Source organism: Hyla sarda, chromosome 5 (genome assembly GCF_029499605.1).
Source record: "Hyla sarda isolate aHylSar1 chromosome 5, aHylSar1.hap1, whole genome shotgun sequence".
NCBI lineage: Eukaryota > Metazoa > Chordata > Amphibia > Anura > Hylidae > Hyla > Hyla sarda.
In genome coordinates, this window is record NC_079193.1 from 235,862,098 (window position 1) to 235,878,516 (window position 16,419).

The following is a 16,419-nucleotide window of genomic DNA, read 5'->3' on the forward strand; positions in this document are numbered from 1 at the left end:
AATTGGTTACTCATTTGGTACTCTCACTTTTTGTTAGGTTATGTTGAATTGTAAATGTCTAGCATCTGACCCTTTTGAGGGGGGGTTTGTCGGGTTCCACCAAGGTTTCTATTGTTTCACAGTAAATAATAGCATTGCATGCACTGTAGCCACCAACCCAGATATGAATAAAATCTTACATTGCTACGAAATATGCACCAAGGCCTCTCTCCTTCACTTACAGTGGGGCAAAAAAAAATATTTTATCAGCCACCAATTGTGCAAGTTCTCCCACTTAAAAATATGAGAGAGGCCTGTAATTATCATCATAGGTATACCTTAACTATGAGAGACATAATGAGAAAAAAAATCCATAAAATCACAGTCTGATTTTGAAAGATTTTATGTGCAAATTATGGTGGAAAATAAGTATTTGGTCACCCTACAAACAAGCAAGATTTCTGGCTCTCACAGACCTGTAACTTCTTCTTTGAGAGTCTCCTCTGTCCTCCACTTGTTACCTGTATTAATGGCACCTGTTTGAACTTATCAGTATAAAAGACACCTGTCCACAACCTCAAACAGTCACACTCCAAACTCCACTATGGCCAAGACCAAAGAGCTGTCGAAGGACACCAGAAACAAAATTGTAGACCTGCACCAGGCTGGGAAGACTGAATCTGCAATAGGTGAGTAGCTTGGTGTGAAGAAATCGATTGTGGAAGCAATTAGAAAATGGAAGACATGCAAGACCACTGATAAACTCCCTCGATCTGGGGCTTTAAGCAAGATCTCACCCTGTGTTATCAAAATGATCACAAGAACGGTGAGCAAAAATCCTAGAACCACACAGGGGGACCTAGTAAATGACCTGCAGAGAGCTACGCCGCCAGGGACTCAAATCATGCAGTGCCAGACATGTCCCCCTGCTTAACCACTTAGGGACCCAGGATGTACAGGTACGCCTTCAATCCCTGGTACCTAAGGACCCAGGGCGTACCTGTACGCCGGGCGGGCAACGGACCGGGGTGACTGCTGATATCTATCAGCAGGCACCCCGTACAAACGCCCAGGGGGGTCCTGAGACCCTCCCATGTCGGCGATCGCCGCAAATCGCCAGTGAATTCACACCTGCGATTTGTGGCAATTCTAGGTCATACGGGTCTACGGTGACCCGGAAAATAAGGGGGATCGGGATTGTCCAAGACACCCACAATCCCCCTGAAGGGAGAGGAGTGAGGTGGCAGGGGTGCCACCCCTCCTATCCCTGCTATTGGTCGTTCAGAAGCGACGACCAATAGCAGATCGGGGGCAGGGGGGTTAACGTTCGGTTCCCCCGTTCTACCCACCCACAGTAGGCTGGGCAGAGCGGGGAAACCGACGGGGACTGGCGCCGAAGTCCACTTACCCATCACCTAGCAACATCTATACAGTGGTCTCTAAACTGTAGCCCTCCAGATGTTGCAAAACTACAACTCCCAGCATGCCCAGACAGCTGGGTTTGCCCCCCCCCCCCCCCATCCCATGTTCACACGGGCAAGTTTGCAGTGAGTTTCCTGCTTCAAGTTTGAGCGGCGGCACATTTTTCATGTGCCGCAGTACAAACTCCTATCGGGAAACTCACCATAACCCGCCAGTGCGAATGTACCCTAAAAACACTACACTAACACACAATAAAGGGTAAAACACTACATATACACCCTCTTACACTGTCCCCCCCCCCCCCCCCATAAAAATGAAAAACATATCGTATGGCAGTGTTTCCCAAAAAATGAGCCTCCAGCTGTTGCAAAACAACAACAACTCCCAGCATTTCCGGACAGCCACTGACTGTCCAGGTATGCTGGGAGTTTAGCAACAGCTGGAGGCACCCTGTTTTGGAATCACTGGTGTAGGATACCCCTATGTACACCCGTATGCAATCCCTTACTTAGTCCTCAAATGCGCATGGCGCACTCTCACTTCGGAGCCCTGTTGTATTTCAAGTTTAGGGCCACATATGGGGTATTTCCTGCACTACAAATGTTGGGGGGCTTTTTCTCCTTTTACCCCTTATGAAAAGGAAAAGTTGGCGGGTTACACCAGCCTGTTACACTAACATGCTGGTGTTGCCCCATAGTTTTTATTTTCAAAAGCGGTAAAAGGAAAAAAAGACCCCCAAAAGTTGTAACGCAATTTCTCCTGAGTACGGAAATGTGTGAGCGTAAAATGCTCTGCGGGCGCACAACAAGGCTCAGGAGTGAGAGCGCACTATGTACATTTGAGGCCTAAATTGGTGATTTGCACAGGGGTGGCAGATTTTACAGCGGTTCTGACATAAACGCAAATAACAAAATACCCACGTGTGGCCCAATTTTGGAAACTACACCCCTCACGGAATGTAACAAGGGGTATAGTGACCCTTAACACCCCACAGGTGTTTGACGAATTTTCATTAAAGTTGGGTGGGAAAATTAAAAAAAATTTTCACTAAAATGCTGGTGTTACTCAAAATGTTTCATTTTCACAAGGGAAAATATGTGAATGTAAAGTGCTCTGCCGGTGCACTACAATGCTCAGAAGAGAAGGAGCGCTATTGGGATTTTGAAGAGTAGTGGGGGGTCATTTTCTCCTATTACCCCTTGTAAAAATTTAAAATTTTGGGAAAAACCAGCATTTTAGTGACAAAAATTTTTTTTTTTCATTTACACATCCAACTTTAACAAAAAGGCATCAAACACCTGTGAGGTGTTAAGGCTCACTGTACCCCTTGTTACGTTCCTTGAGGGGTGTAGTTTGCCATGTGTTTTTTTTTTTTTTTTTTTTTGCTGTTCTGGCACCATAGGGGCTTCCTAAATGCGACATGCCCCCCAAAAACCATTTCAGCAAGATTTGCTTTCCAAAAGCCAAATGTGACTCCTTCTCTTCTGAGCATTGTAGTTCACCCGCAGAGCATATTACGTCCTAACATGGGGTATTTCCATACTCAGAAGAGATGGGGTTACAAATTTTGGGGGGCATTTTCTCCCATTACCCTGTGTAAAAATGGTACATTTGGGGGGAAAAACAGCACTTTAGTGAAAAAAAATTTTTTTTCCATTTAAATATCCAACTTTAACGAAAAGTCATCAAACACCTGTGGGGTGTTAAGGCTTACTAGACCCCTTGTTACGTGCCTTGAGTGGTGTCGTTTCCAAAATGGTATGCCATGTGGGGGGTTTTCTGCTGTTCTGGCACCACAGGGGCTTCCTAAATGTGACATGCCACCCAAAAACCATTTCAGCAAAATTCACTCTCCAAAATCCCATTGTTGCTCTTTCCATTCTGAGCCCTTTACTGCGCCCGGGGAACACTTGACATACACATATGAGGTATTTCCTTACTCAAGAGAAATTGGGTTACAAATTTTGGGGGGCTTTTTCTCCTATTACCCCTTGTAAATATTCAAAAACTGGGTCTACAAGAACATGCGAGTGTAAAAAATGAAGATTTTGAATTTTCTCCTTCACATTGCTGCTATTCCTGTGAAACACCTAAAGGGTTAACACACTTACTGAATGTCATTTTGAATACTTTGAGGGGTGCAGTTTTTATAATGGGGTCATTTATGGGGTATTTCGAATATGAAGGTCCTTTAAATCCACTTTAAAACTGAACTGGTCCCTGAAAAATTCTGATTTTGAAAATATTATGAAAAATTTGAAAATTGCTGCTGAACTTTGAAACCCTCTGATGTCTCAAGTAAAAACATGTCAACTTTATGATGCAATCCTAAAGTAGACATATTGTATATGGGAATCAATATATAATTTATTTGGAATGTCTATTTTCCTTACAAGCAGAGAGCTTCAAAGTTAGAAAAATGCTAAATTTTTAACTTTTTCATCACATTTTTGAATTTTTCACCAAGAAATTATGCAAGTATCGACAAAAATTTACCACTAACATAAAGTAGAATATGTCACGAAAAAACAATCTTGGAATCAGAACGAAAAGTAAAACGATCCCAGAGTTATTAATGCTTAAAGTGACAGTGGTCAGATGTGCAAAAAATGTCTGAGTCCTTAAGGGGTTAAGCCATTACATGTCGGGGCTCATCTGAAGTTTGCTAGAGAGCATTTGGATGATCCAGAAGAGGATTCCGAGAATGTCATGTAGTCAAATAAAACCAAAGTAGAACTTTTTGGTAAAAAATCAACTCCTCGTGTTTGGAGGAGAAAGAATGCTGAGTTGCATCCAAAGAACACCATACCTACTGTGAAGCATGGGGGTGGAAACATCATGCTTTGGGGCTGTTTTTTTGCAAATGGACCAGGAAGACTGATCCGTGTAAAGGAAAGAATGAATTGGGCCATATATCGTGAGATTTTGAGTGAAGACCTCCTTCCATCAGCAAGGGCATTGAAGATGAAACTTGGCTGGGTCTTTCAGCATAACAATGATCCCAAGCACACTGCCCGGGCAATGAAGGAGTGGCTTCGTAAGAAGCATTTCAAGTTCCTGGAGTGGCCTAGTCAGTCTCCAGATCTCAAATAGACCTGAGGATAAAATTCAATGTAAAAAGGACTTCCCAAACGGTGCTTCTCCTCCCAGGAAGAACTGTACAAAATCTGATGATTTATTGATGTTGCTTCAATAAATCATCAGCTTTTATACCATGGGCTGCTGCTTCCACATTCTTCCTGGAAGGAGAAGTGCCGTTTGGAAAGTCCTTTTTACATTGGATTTCATCCACATGTCTAATTGCCATTATCCAGCTGACCTTGAGCCATCTGGAAAGGACACTGTGGCTGCTGACCCCCTTCACAACAGCAATTCTACATGCCTACTGAGGTGTTGTGCCCTGAGCACAACATCATCTGGTAAGCCTCCAATCTCAATTGTACACTTTTACTGCCATCTTAACCGCCTGCACTTGGAACGCACCTTTGTTTTCTCTTCACTTATTTATATAGTGTCCAGATCTCAACCCCATAGAAAACCTTTGGAGGGAGTTGAAAGTCCTTGATGCCCAGGGCCAGCCCCAAAACATTGCTGGTCTAGAGGAGATCTGCATGGAGGAATGGGCCAACAGTGTGTGAATGTGCCAACTGTTCAACTGTTGCAGGGAGCAACAGTGTGTGAAAACCTTGTGAAAACTTTTGACCTGTCATTGCCAACAAAGGGTATATAACAAAGCATTGAGATAAACTTTTGTTATTGACCAAATACTTATTTTCCACCATAATTTGCAAATAAATTCTTTAAAAATAAGACAAAGTGATTTTATGGATTTTTTTTCTCATTATGTCTCTCATAGTTGAGGTATACCTATGATGAATATTACAGGCCTCTCTCATCTTTTCAAGTGGGAGAACTTGCACAATTGGTGGCCGACTAAATACTTTTTTTGCCCCACTGTAGTTCTTTTTTTTTTTTTTCTTGCTATAATTGCATTTATTTTTCAGAGAAGACATTTTACATCTGAGATATATATATATATATATATATATATATATATATATATATATATATATATACACACACACACAGTGGGAATCAAAAGTTTGGGCACCCCAGGTAAAAATGTTTATTAATGTGCATAAAGAAGCCAAGGAAAGATGGAAAAATCTCCAAAAGGCATCAAATTACAGATTACACATTCTTATAATATGTCAACAAAAGTTAGATTTTATTGCCATCATTTACACTTTCAAAATAACAGAAAACAAAAAAATGGCGTCTCCAAAAGTTTGGGCACCCTGCAGAGTTAATATCATGTACTGCCCCCTTTGAAAAGTATCACAGCTTGTAAACGCTTTTTGTAGCCAGCCAAGAGTCTTTCAATTCTTGTTTGAGGTATCTTTGCCCATTCTTCTTACAAAAGTCTTCCAGTTCTTTGAGATTTCTGGGCTGTCTGTCACGCACTGCTCTGTTAAGGTCTATCCATAGATTTTCAATTATGTTGAGGTCAGGAGATTGTGAAGGCCATGGCAAAACCTTCAGTTCACGCCTCTTGATGTAATCCCCCGTGGATTTCGAGGTGTGTTTAGGATCATTATCCATTTGTAGAAGCCATCCTCTCTTTAACTTCAGCTTTTTCACAGATGGCATCAAGTTAGCATCCAAAATTTGCTGAATTTTATTGAATCCATTTTTCCCTCTACTCATGAGATGTTCCCTTTGGCACTGGCTGCAATACAACCCCAAAGCATGATTGATCCACCCCCATGCTTAACAGTTGGACAGAGGTTCTTTTCATTAAATTCTGTTCCCCTTCTTCTCCAAACGTACCTTTGCTCATTCCGGCCAAAAAGTTCAATTTTAACCTCATCAGTCCACAGAACTAGTTTCCAAAATGCATCAGGATTGTCTATATGTTCATTTGCAATGTTCAAACGCTGATTTTTGTGGTGAGGACGTAGAAGAGGTTTTCTTCTGATTACTTTTCCATGAAGACCATATTTGTACAACTATCTCTTTATAGTGGAATATTGTACCACAACTCCAGTGTCTGCCAGATCTTTCTGGAGGGATTGTGCAGTCAAACGTGGGTTTTGAATAGTTTTTCTCACAATCCTGCGAGCTGTTCTGTCTGATATTTTATTTGGTCTTCCAGATCTTGCTTTAACTTCCACTGTTCCTGATGACTGCCATTTCTTAATTACATTCCGAACAGAGGATATTGACATCTGAAAACTTTTTGCTATATTCTTATAGACTTCTCCAGCTTTGTGAGCGTCAACTATTTTCAGTTTCAGATTTCTAGACAACTGCTTAGAAGAACCCATGGTGCTGATTGTTGGGGCAAGGTCAGATGAGTCTGGGCATTTAAAACCTTTAAGATTGACATCACCTGGTCTTCCCAGATTATGATTGAGAACAATCCATGACACTGGCAGGTCTCAGCTTTGCAAAGAGGGCAGTGCATGCTATAAATTCTTCAGGGTGCCCAAACTTGTGCAGACGCCATTTTTTGGTTTTCTGTTATTTTAAAAGTGTAAATGGTGGAAATAAAATCTAACTTTTGTTGACATATTATAAGAATGTCTAATCTGTAATTTGATGCCTTTTTGAGATTTTTTCCCATCTTTCCTTGGCTTCTTTATGCAAATTAATACACATTTTTACCTTGGGTGCCCAAACTTTTTATCCCACTGTGTATATATATATATGTATAATATGTAATCCGTCTTTATATACCACTATTTTAATATTTAATTAACCTGTTAGTTTGAACTGATACATTTAGACTTTTATTTCCAAGGAAATTGTTTTCTCGTGACAGTCCAATTACTCGTCTTTAGAGTACTACATATCTTGCTTTTTCTTTTTTTAAAAATTCATAATTTAGCAAAGCAAAATGACAGTTTTTGAAATTAAAAGGGCAAACACTTAATTGATACTTCAATACAGGCTTAGGGCATACTGTGAAATCCCTTTGAAAATGCCTCTTTTCACACTGTTTGAGCAGCCAGCAAGTGCATATTGAATACAATGGAAAAGGTACTTCGCGGTGAATGTTGAAAGTGTTTTCCAGATTATGTTGCCTAGTGACATACCGAATGGTTGGAGAATCCAGCTGTGGAGTAAATGTTTCATAATTAACCAGAAATGTCTTTTCTTAGGCTTTGTATTAGATATCTAGATATTTAAATGTTTCATTTATTGTTCTTTTCATCAAAATATTATGGCCCATTCACTTGTTTCCTTTAGGTAGCAGGCTCAAAATGAAAAATAAAAACCCTCATAGTTTTGTTTATAGAATGCAAACATGGTCACTGTACCTTGAAATGACTGAATATTTGTTATACTATAAATGTACTGGCACTGTTCTATATAATGTGGAGGGGAATAGGTTTGTCTTATGTTCAATAGTGTTTCGGCTTGAATAAATACTTACTTATAGGTTACCAATAGGTAACCTAAAAATACCCTTTTCTTCTCATATATCAAAATAATTGTAACTAAGTGCAATCTTTTAATAAATTTGAATCTGCACATTAAAGGGGTACTCCGGTGAAAAACTTTTTTTTTTTTTTTTTTAAATCAACTGGTGCCAGAAAGTTAAACAGATTTGTTAATTACTTCTATTAAAAAAATCTTAATCCTTCCTGTACTTACTAGCTGCTGAATACTACAGTGGAAATTCTGTTTGAAACACAGAGCTGTCTGCTGACATCATGAGCACAGTGCTCTCTGCTGACATCTCTGTCCATTTTAGGAACTGCCAGCATAAAAGGAAATCCCCATAGCAAACATATGCTGTTCTGGACAGTTCATAAAATGGACAGAGATGTCAGCCGAGAGCACTGTGCTCGTAATGTCAGCAGACAGCTCTGTGTTTCAAAAAGAAAAGAATTTCCGCTGTAGTATTCAGCAGCTAATAAGTACAGGAAGGATTAAGATTTTTTAATAGAAGTAATTTACAAATCTGTTTAACTTTCTGGCACCAGTTGATTTAAAAAAAAAAAAAAAAAAATTTCACCGGAGTACCCCTATAATGTGTTAAAAATATCCAAGTGCCATATTGTCCTATCTATGGAATAAGTTGTTAAGTTTATTCCTATAAATTGCGATTGAACAGAGTCCCCTATACTGTCACATTTACCTTTCACCAGCTAAGTTTTTGCGCATCTCCATTGCGCATCTGTTATTATTTCCTAAGTCCCGACGCAGGTAAGAATGCGCAGCCGGAAGCTCGTGAACGGCCGCCGATAACGGCGCCTGCGTAAATGAAGTTCCTTCTGGCTGTATAGATCGGGCGTGAGTCTATCTATTCCCGCATAGGGATATAGCGCAGCATGTCACAGGAGATCCAATTTAGAAGGACGGGTTGATATGGTTGTCAGTCAAAAATAATGACCTGTGATTGTTTAAAAGAAGTTCAATGTATCGGATTGGTGAATCGGATTGGTGAATCGGATTGGTGAACTATAGCTGATGGATAATAAATATGGATAAGGTGCTTTACAATGAGTTTTCATTAAAGGGGTTATACAGGAAAAAACTTTTTTTTATATATCAACTGGCTCCAGAAAGTTAAATAGATTTGTAATTTACTTCTATTAAAAAATCTTAATCCTTTCAGTACTTATAAGCTTCTGAAGTTAAGGTTGTTCTTTTCTGTCTAAGTCCTCTCTGATGACACCTGTCTCGGGAAACGCCCAGTTTAGAAGCAAATCCCCATAGCAAACCTCTTCTAAACTGGGCGGTTCCCGAGACAGGTGTCATCAGAGAGCACCTAGACAGAAAATAACAACCTTAACTTTAGAAGCTCATAAGTACTGAAAGGATTAATATTTTATAATAGAAGTAATTTACAAATCTGTTTAACTTTCTGGAGCCAGTTGATATATATAAAAAAGTTTTTCCTGGAATACCCCTTTAAGCTCATTCAAACCATAGGGCATCAGAGTACGCAATTTATAAATCCCCAAATTTTCTCTTCTCTTTAAAGAAGAGAAACGCTGTGGATCATCTCTGGGAATTTATTTTATAGGAGTGATGGCAATGTTCCCAAAGTTGGAATTATGAACCTATACCAGATGTCGGGAGACACTGTGGAGCATGGATCCAAAATTCGTATTGCTCCTATGTTTGTTAATTCTGTCCCTGAGGCATTGTTTTGTACGTCCTATATATTGAAGGCTGCAGGGACATTGGAGCAAATAAATTACGAACTTGGAATTACAATTGATAAAGGACTTAATAGGAAAAGACTCATTATTAACCCTAGATGTTTTATTTGAGATATTTTCACAACATTTGCACCTGAAATTACCACATTTATAGCTGCCAGTTTTATCCAGAAATGTGGTTTTCTGCATCTTATGTCTTTTGAGTCTGCTTGGGGCAACTAAATTTCTTAGAGTACGGTGCCTTCTGAAGGTTACACCTGGTTTAGAGGGCAATAATTGTTCCAGATACGGATCCTGTAGCAGGACATGCCAGTGTTTCGAGAGAATTTTTTTTTATAACCTTATTCTCTCTACAAAAATTTGTGCTAAAATTTGCAGACCAGTCTTTGTTGATAGCGGCCTCATGTGGCCTCCAACCATAACACAGCGCAGTGATACTTCGTGCGCTGGGTTGAGATCATTGAGCGCTGAGATACTATGTTTGTATTGTTCACATCCAGTGAACCTCGCTTTCAGCAAACAGCTGGATACTACAGGACTGTTTATTTACACTCTGTCCCATTGAACCTCGCTCTCAGACAGCACTGCCAGTTCACATCACAAACGGGCATGCTGTGGCCTTTCAGTTGCCATGTAGAAATGTGCCTTTCTGCGTTTATTATGCATTTACAAATTAAGCTATTTAGTGTAATCTGACTTTAATACTGTATGACTGTTTTTATATTTATATTGAGCGATTTGCATGGTTTATGGTGTATTGTAACTCCATCCACCTGTACCTTGGCGCCCATTTTTTACCTATAAATATGTTGTTTGTGCAATACTGTGTATACCAATCTGAGGAAGGAGGACTGTACCTCCGAAACGCGTCATTGGTCTCAAATAAACATGGTGCTTAGCGGCACTTTCATAATATCTTCCATTGGACATTTGTTTATTTCCCTGGAATTTGGAACAGCACCTGGTGCATAAAGGTTTCTTTCTACTTATACTATCATTCTTACAATTGGCAGAGGAGCAGTATTCTCAGTTGTGTACTTATTAGCTTTTACGTCAGTTTTGTTCCTTTTGAAGGCATTGTATACTTGTATACTAGTTCATTTGAATATATTTACACTTTAGCCACTTTTTGTTTTAATGGATTCTCTTGTGCTTCTTGTTTTTTTCTTTTTCTTTTTCTGTTTAGTTTCAAGTCTCGAGTTATCAGATAGGTTGTTTTATTCCTTTTATTTATAATGGTTTTATTTATTGCTTTTTTTTTTTTTTTTTTTTTTTAAGTATGACAATTATTTACTGTCTTATATTGCAGAAAACATTCTCTGAAATATGGAGAATCTCAAGATATTAATGAGGGTGAAGAAAAAAAGAAACGGGAGTCTAGAAAAAGTGGCTTTCTCAATCTTATCAAATCTAGATCCAAGCCAGAACGTCCCCAGACTGTTATAGTGACTGAAGAACCACCATCTCCTAAGCCTTCAGTTAAAAGCCCTGCACCTGACTTTAGTAAGAAGGACAAGGTGACTGATGGGAATGGAGCTGTAAGTTCCAGTGCCAGTGCTGGAAGTAGTGGACCCAGCAGTAGTACCGAGAGATCGGAGGAGGTGAAAACACCAGACTCTTTAGAGGAGAACTTGCAGCTTGATGAAGGTGGCAAGGCTGAGCGGAGTGACAGCAAAAGCAGTCCACAGAGTGGAAGGCGATATGGCGTCCAAGTGATGGGGAGTGGATTGTTAGCAGAGATGAAGGCAAAGCAAGAAAAAAGAGCAGCAAATAAGGTATGTTGTGTGGATGTCATAACAATGTCCTGAACAACCATATGACAATGAAGCCTGCTTGACCTCAGAATTTTTTCCCCTTATATGAGTAACAAAAAAAAAAAAAAAAGACTTATTACCTGCTGGAATGCTGTTATTTGTCACAGCAAGAAACTAATTTATAATCATGCTTGAAGTAAACAACATTCTTTTGCAAGCTGAGGAGACTATCTGGGAATAAATTATCCCAAATAATATTTACAAATTTTACTGTAATCTACTGAACTATTTGTATGCACTTAGTGCAGTGTTTACCAACCAGTGTGCCTCCAGCTGTTGCAGAGCTACAACTCCCAGAAGGCCTGGACAGCCAAAGGCTAGGTTGTAGTTTTGCAACAGCTAGAGGGATGCTGTCTGGGAAACACTGCCTTAGTGAGCTGGGTTTTAAGAAGTTATTTCATTATGACAACCATTGTCCAAAAGGCATATTAATGCATGTGGATGTCCCAAGTGGCAATTCTCCTTTCAGGACCCCCTCTTAGACTCGAAAATGGTCTTTTGGACTAGGCACATTAATGCATCTGAGTGTCTATTCATTTGAAGGGTGCCATGTAATGCTACATGCTTGTCCTCAGTGTACAGAGCCCTGCTTGTCCTCAGTGTACAGAGCCCTGCTTGTCCTCAGTGTACAGAGCCCTGCTTGCCCTCAGTGTACAGGGCCCTGCTTGACCTCAGTGTACAGAGCCCTGCTTGTCCTCAGTGTACAGAGCCCTGCTTTTCCTCAGTGTACAGAGCCCTGATTGTCTCACTGCACAGAGCCCTGCTTGTCCTCACTGCACAGAGCTCAGCTTGTCCTCAGTGCACAGAGCCCTGCTTGTCCTCAGTGTACAGAGCCCTGCTTGTCCTCAGTGTACAGAGCCCTGCTTGTCCTCAGTGTACAGAGCCCTACTTGTCCTCATTGTACAGAGCCCTGCTTGTCCTCAGTGCACAGAACCCTGCTTGTCCTCAGTGTACAGAGCCCTGCTTGTCCTCAGTGTACAGAGCCCTGCTTGTCCTCAGTGTACAGAGCCCTGCTTGTCCTCATTGTACAGAGCCCTGCTTGTCCTCAGTGCACAGAACCCTGCTTGTCCTCACTGCACAGAGCCCTGCTTGTCCTTACTACACAGAGCCCTGCTTGTCCTCAGTGTACAGAGCCCTGCTTGTCCTCAGTGTGCAGAAGCCTGCTTCTCCTCAGTGTACAAAAGCCTGCTTGTCCTCATTGTACAGAGCCCTGCTTGTCCTCAGTACACAGAATCCTGCTTGTCTTCAGTGCACAGAGCCCTGATTGTTTTCAGTTTACAGAGCCCTGATTGTCTTCCGTACACAGAGCCCTGCTTGTCCGCAGTGTACAGAGCCATGCTTGTCTTCATTGCACAGAGCCCTGCTTGTCTTCAGTGTACAGAGCCCTGCTTGTCTTCAGTGTACAGAGCCCTGCTTGTCTTCAGTGCACAGAACCCTGCTTGTCTTCAGTGCACAGAGCCCTGCTTGTCCTCAGTGCACAGAGCCCTGCTTGTCTTCAGTGCACAGAGCCCTGCTTGTCCTCAGTGTACAGAGCCCTGCTTGTCCTCAGTGTACAGAGCCCTGCTTGTCCTCAGTGTACAGAGCCCGGCTTGTCCTCACTGTACAGAGCCCTGCTTGTCCTCACTGTACAGAGCCCTGCTTGTCCTCACTGTACAGAGCCCTGCTTGTCCTCAGTGTACAGAGCCCTGCTTGTCCTCAGTGTACAGAGCCCTGCTTGTCCTCAGTGTACAGAGCCCTGCTTGTCCTCAGTGTACAGAGCCCTGCTTGTCCTCAGTGTACAGAGCCCTGCTTGTCCTCAGTGTACAGAGCCCTGCTTTTCTTCAGTGTACAGAGCCCTGCTTGTCTTCAGTGTACAGAGCCCTGCTTGTCTTCAGTGTACAGAACCCTGCTTGTCTTCAGTGTACAGAGCCCTGCTTGTCTTCCCTGCACAGAGCCCTGCTTCTCCTCAGTGTACATAGCCCTGCTTCTCCTCAGTGCACAGAACCCTGCTTGTCCTCGGTGCACAGAACCCTGCTTGTCCTCACTGCACAGAGCCCTGCTTGTCCTCAGTGTACAGAGCCCTGCTTGTCCTCAGTGTGCAGAAGCCTGCTTGTCCTCAGTGTGCAAAAGCCTGCTTGTCCTCATTGTACAGAGCCCTGCTTGTCCTCAGTACACAGAATCCTGCTTGTCTTCCGTGCACAGAGCCCTGCTTGTCTTCCGTGCACAGAGCCCTGCTTGTCTTCAGTGCACAGAGCCCTGCTTGTCCTCAGTGTACAGAGCCCTGCTTGTCTTCAGTGTACAGAGCCCTGCTTGTCTTCAGTGTACAGAGCCCTGCTTGTCTTCAGTGCACAGAGCCCTGCTTGTCTTCAGTGCACAGAGCCCTGCTTGTCTTCAGTGTACAGAGCCCTGCTTGTCCTCAGTGTACGGAGCCCTGCTTGTCCTCGGTGCACAGAACCCTGCTTGTCCTCACTGCACAGAGCCCTGCTTGTCCTCAGTGTACAGAGCTCTGCTTGTCATCAGTGTGCAAAAGCCTGCTTGTCCTCATTGTACAGAGCCCTCCTTGTCCTCAGTACACAGAATCCTGCTTGTCTTCCGTGCACAGAGCCCTGCTTGTCTTCAGTGCACAGAGCCCTGCTTGTCTTCAGTGCACAGAGCCCTGCTTGTCTTCAGTGCACAGAGCCCTGCTTGTCTTCATTGCACAGAGCCCTGCTTGTCTTCAGTGCACAGAATCCTCAGTGCACAGAACCCTGCTTGTCCTCGGTGCACAGAACCCTGCTTGTCCTCACTGCACAGAGCCCTGCTTGTCCTCAGTGTACAGAGCCCTGCTTGTCCTCAGTGTGCAGAAGCCTGCTTGTCCTCAGTGTGCAAAAGCCTGCTTGTCCTCATTGTACAGAGCCCTGCTTGTCCTCAGTACACAGAATCCTGCTTGTCTTCCGTGCACAGAGCCCTGCTTGTCTTCCGTGCACAGAGCCCTGCTTGTCTTCAGTGCACAGAGCCCTGCTTGTCCTCAGTGTACAGAGCCCTGCTTGTCTTCAGTGTACAGAGCCCTGCTTGTCTTCAGTGTACAGAGCCCTGCTTGTCTTCAGTGTACAGAGCCCTGCTTGTCTTCAGTGTACAGAGCCCTGCTTTTCTTCAGTGTACAGAGCCCTGCTTGTCTTCAGTGTACAGAGCCCTGCTTGTCCTCAGTGTACGGAGCCCTGCTTGTCCTCGGTGCACAGAACCCTGCTTGTCCTCACTGCACAGAGCCCTGCTTGTCCTCAGTGTACAGAGCCCTGCTTGTCCTCAGTGCACAGAGCCCTGCTTGTCTTCAGTGCACAGAGCCCTGCTTGTCTTCAGTGCACAGAGCCCTGCTTGTCTACCCACACTTCCTGTATATTGTCCTAGCCGAGACACACAGCCAGTTAGTTAGCTACAGGGACAGCATTTTTTTCACCCAAAAATTAACACATTTTTAACCAATGTATAGTACAAATATACATGCAATGTTATTATCTACATAATATAATTTTTTTTGCAAATAACGGTTCCCATTTAAATGTATTGTAATAATCAGTTTTAAATATGTAATGATCATATTACATTGAAAACAGATTACAATACATTTAAAAACAAAATAATAAAATCAGTTTTTATTTGTTTTGAAATGGATTGCAGTCATTTGTTTTAAATGTATTGTAATCATTTCACCTCAGTTCTCATACTTACCATTTGTCACTAGTAACATAAAATATGTTGTATAAAAAGCAAGGATGATTCCTTATGTCTGGTCTGCTAAACATTTTAACACATTTTAACAGACAGGGAGGAGTTTTATATTAGGATGTTTTTTTTTGTTTTTTTTCACTGCACAGTCTTAAACCTATTCTTACACAGAGGTCTGAAATAAAACATAATATATTAAAAGTCTTGTAGTTTGGCGCAACATTTAATAATTGATAGTCTCTGCAGAACGGAGGATGGCAAGGCTGCAGCCACAACAACATCTGTTGATATACAGCTTAGCCGCAGTGAATAAGGTTTACAGTCCTTTATCTCCACCTAGTGTTTTATTCTAATGTCCTCACAAATTCACTTAATGCATACAGCCATGAGCCGTACAAAATGTATTGAGCATTGACCTTGTCCAGTTCTATAGTTCCTCCCATGACGTATGGATACTGTAGGTTTTTGAAAGCCAATCGTATCTCCTATTGGGGCTACATAGAGACATATTTGCATGGGTTCTGGTTAAATCACTGTTATACAATGACATGGCCTTGCTGCTTTCCTATGGAAAACATGGTCAGATGAATATCAGAAAGCTATTTTTTTAGTGGCCTCAAAATAGCCTGGAACCTTGTTTCTCATATGGAAGCATCAAAATTGCTGCAATCCTGCTCAAAAGCAGTTGAAGAATATCACAGCTTTCCTTGTTTGCAAATTCAGAAATCCGTTGCTAGCTTTTGTTTATCACCACAAAAAAGGATGTTTCGGCAGTGCTATACTTATACTGTCTGTCATATTTTGTGATGACATATAAAAGCTAGCAATGGCTTTCTGAATTTGCAAATAAGGAAAACTGTGGTATTTTTTTTACTTCTTTGGATAGACTGGGGACATGGAGGTGGGTGCCTGGCCCCCGCGAGCACCTGCACTGAAGCTGATGTGATACGAGTTTAAAGGGTTTGTCCAGCCAAAACTAACTTATCCCCTATCCACAGAATAGGAGATAAGTAGCTGATCGCGGGGGGGGGGGGGGGGGGGGGGGGGTGTCCGTCCGCTGGGACCCCCTGTGATCTTCAGAACGAGACCCCAGCTCTCAGTGAGGAGGGTGTACGATAGACGGCACAGCTGTTGGGCATCTCCGGCCCTTCCATAGAAATGAATGGAGCGTCTGAAGTCTGCCGCATACACTCCTGGCCAAGAGCTGGGGTCCTATTCCCAGGGGTTCCAGCATCTGGACCCCCCACAATCAGCTACTTATCTCCTTTCCTGTGGATAGGGGATAAGTTAGTTTTGGCTGGACAAGTCTATTTAAGCAATCCTGCTCCACCACATTTTACTCTGTA

The 16,419-nt window shown here is 42.2% G+C and overlaps 1 protein-coding gene across 4 annotated transcripts in view; it reads left to right on the forward strand.

Annotated features, from left to right (window-relative positions):
• The window catches only part of CARMIL1 (capping protein regulator and myosin 1 linker 1), a 339,650-nt gene that overhangs the window by 313,321 nt on the left and 9,910 nt on the right, over nt 1-16,419 (forward strand). For all 4 annotated transcript variants that reach the window (XM_056521327.1, XM_056521326.1, XM_056521328.1 and 1 more), the window contains one exon: nt 10,888-11,353. In XM_056521327.1, the coding sequence (XP_056377302.1) occupies nt 10,888-11,353 (466 nt within the window). The remainder of the gene's footprint in view (nt 1-10,887; nt 11,354-16,419) is intronic.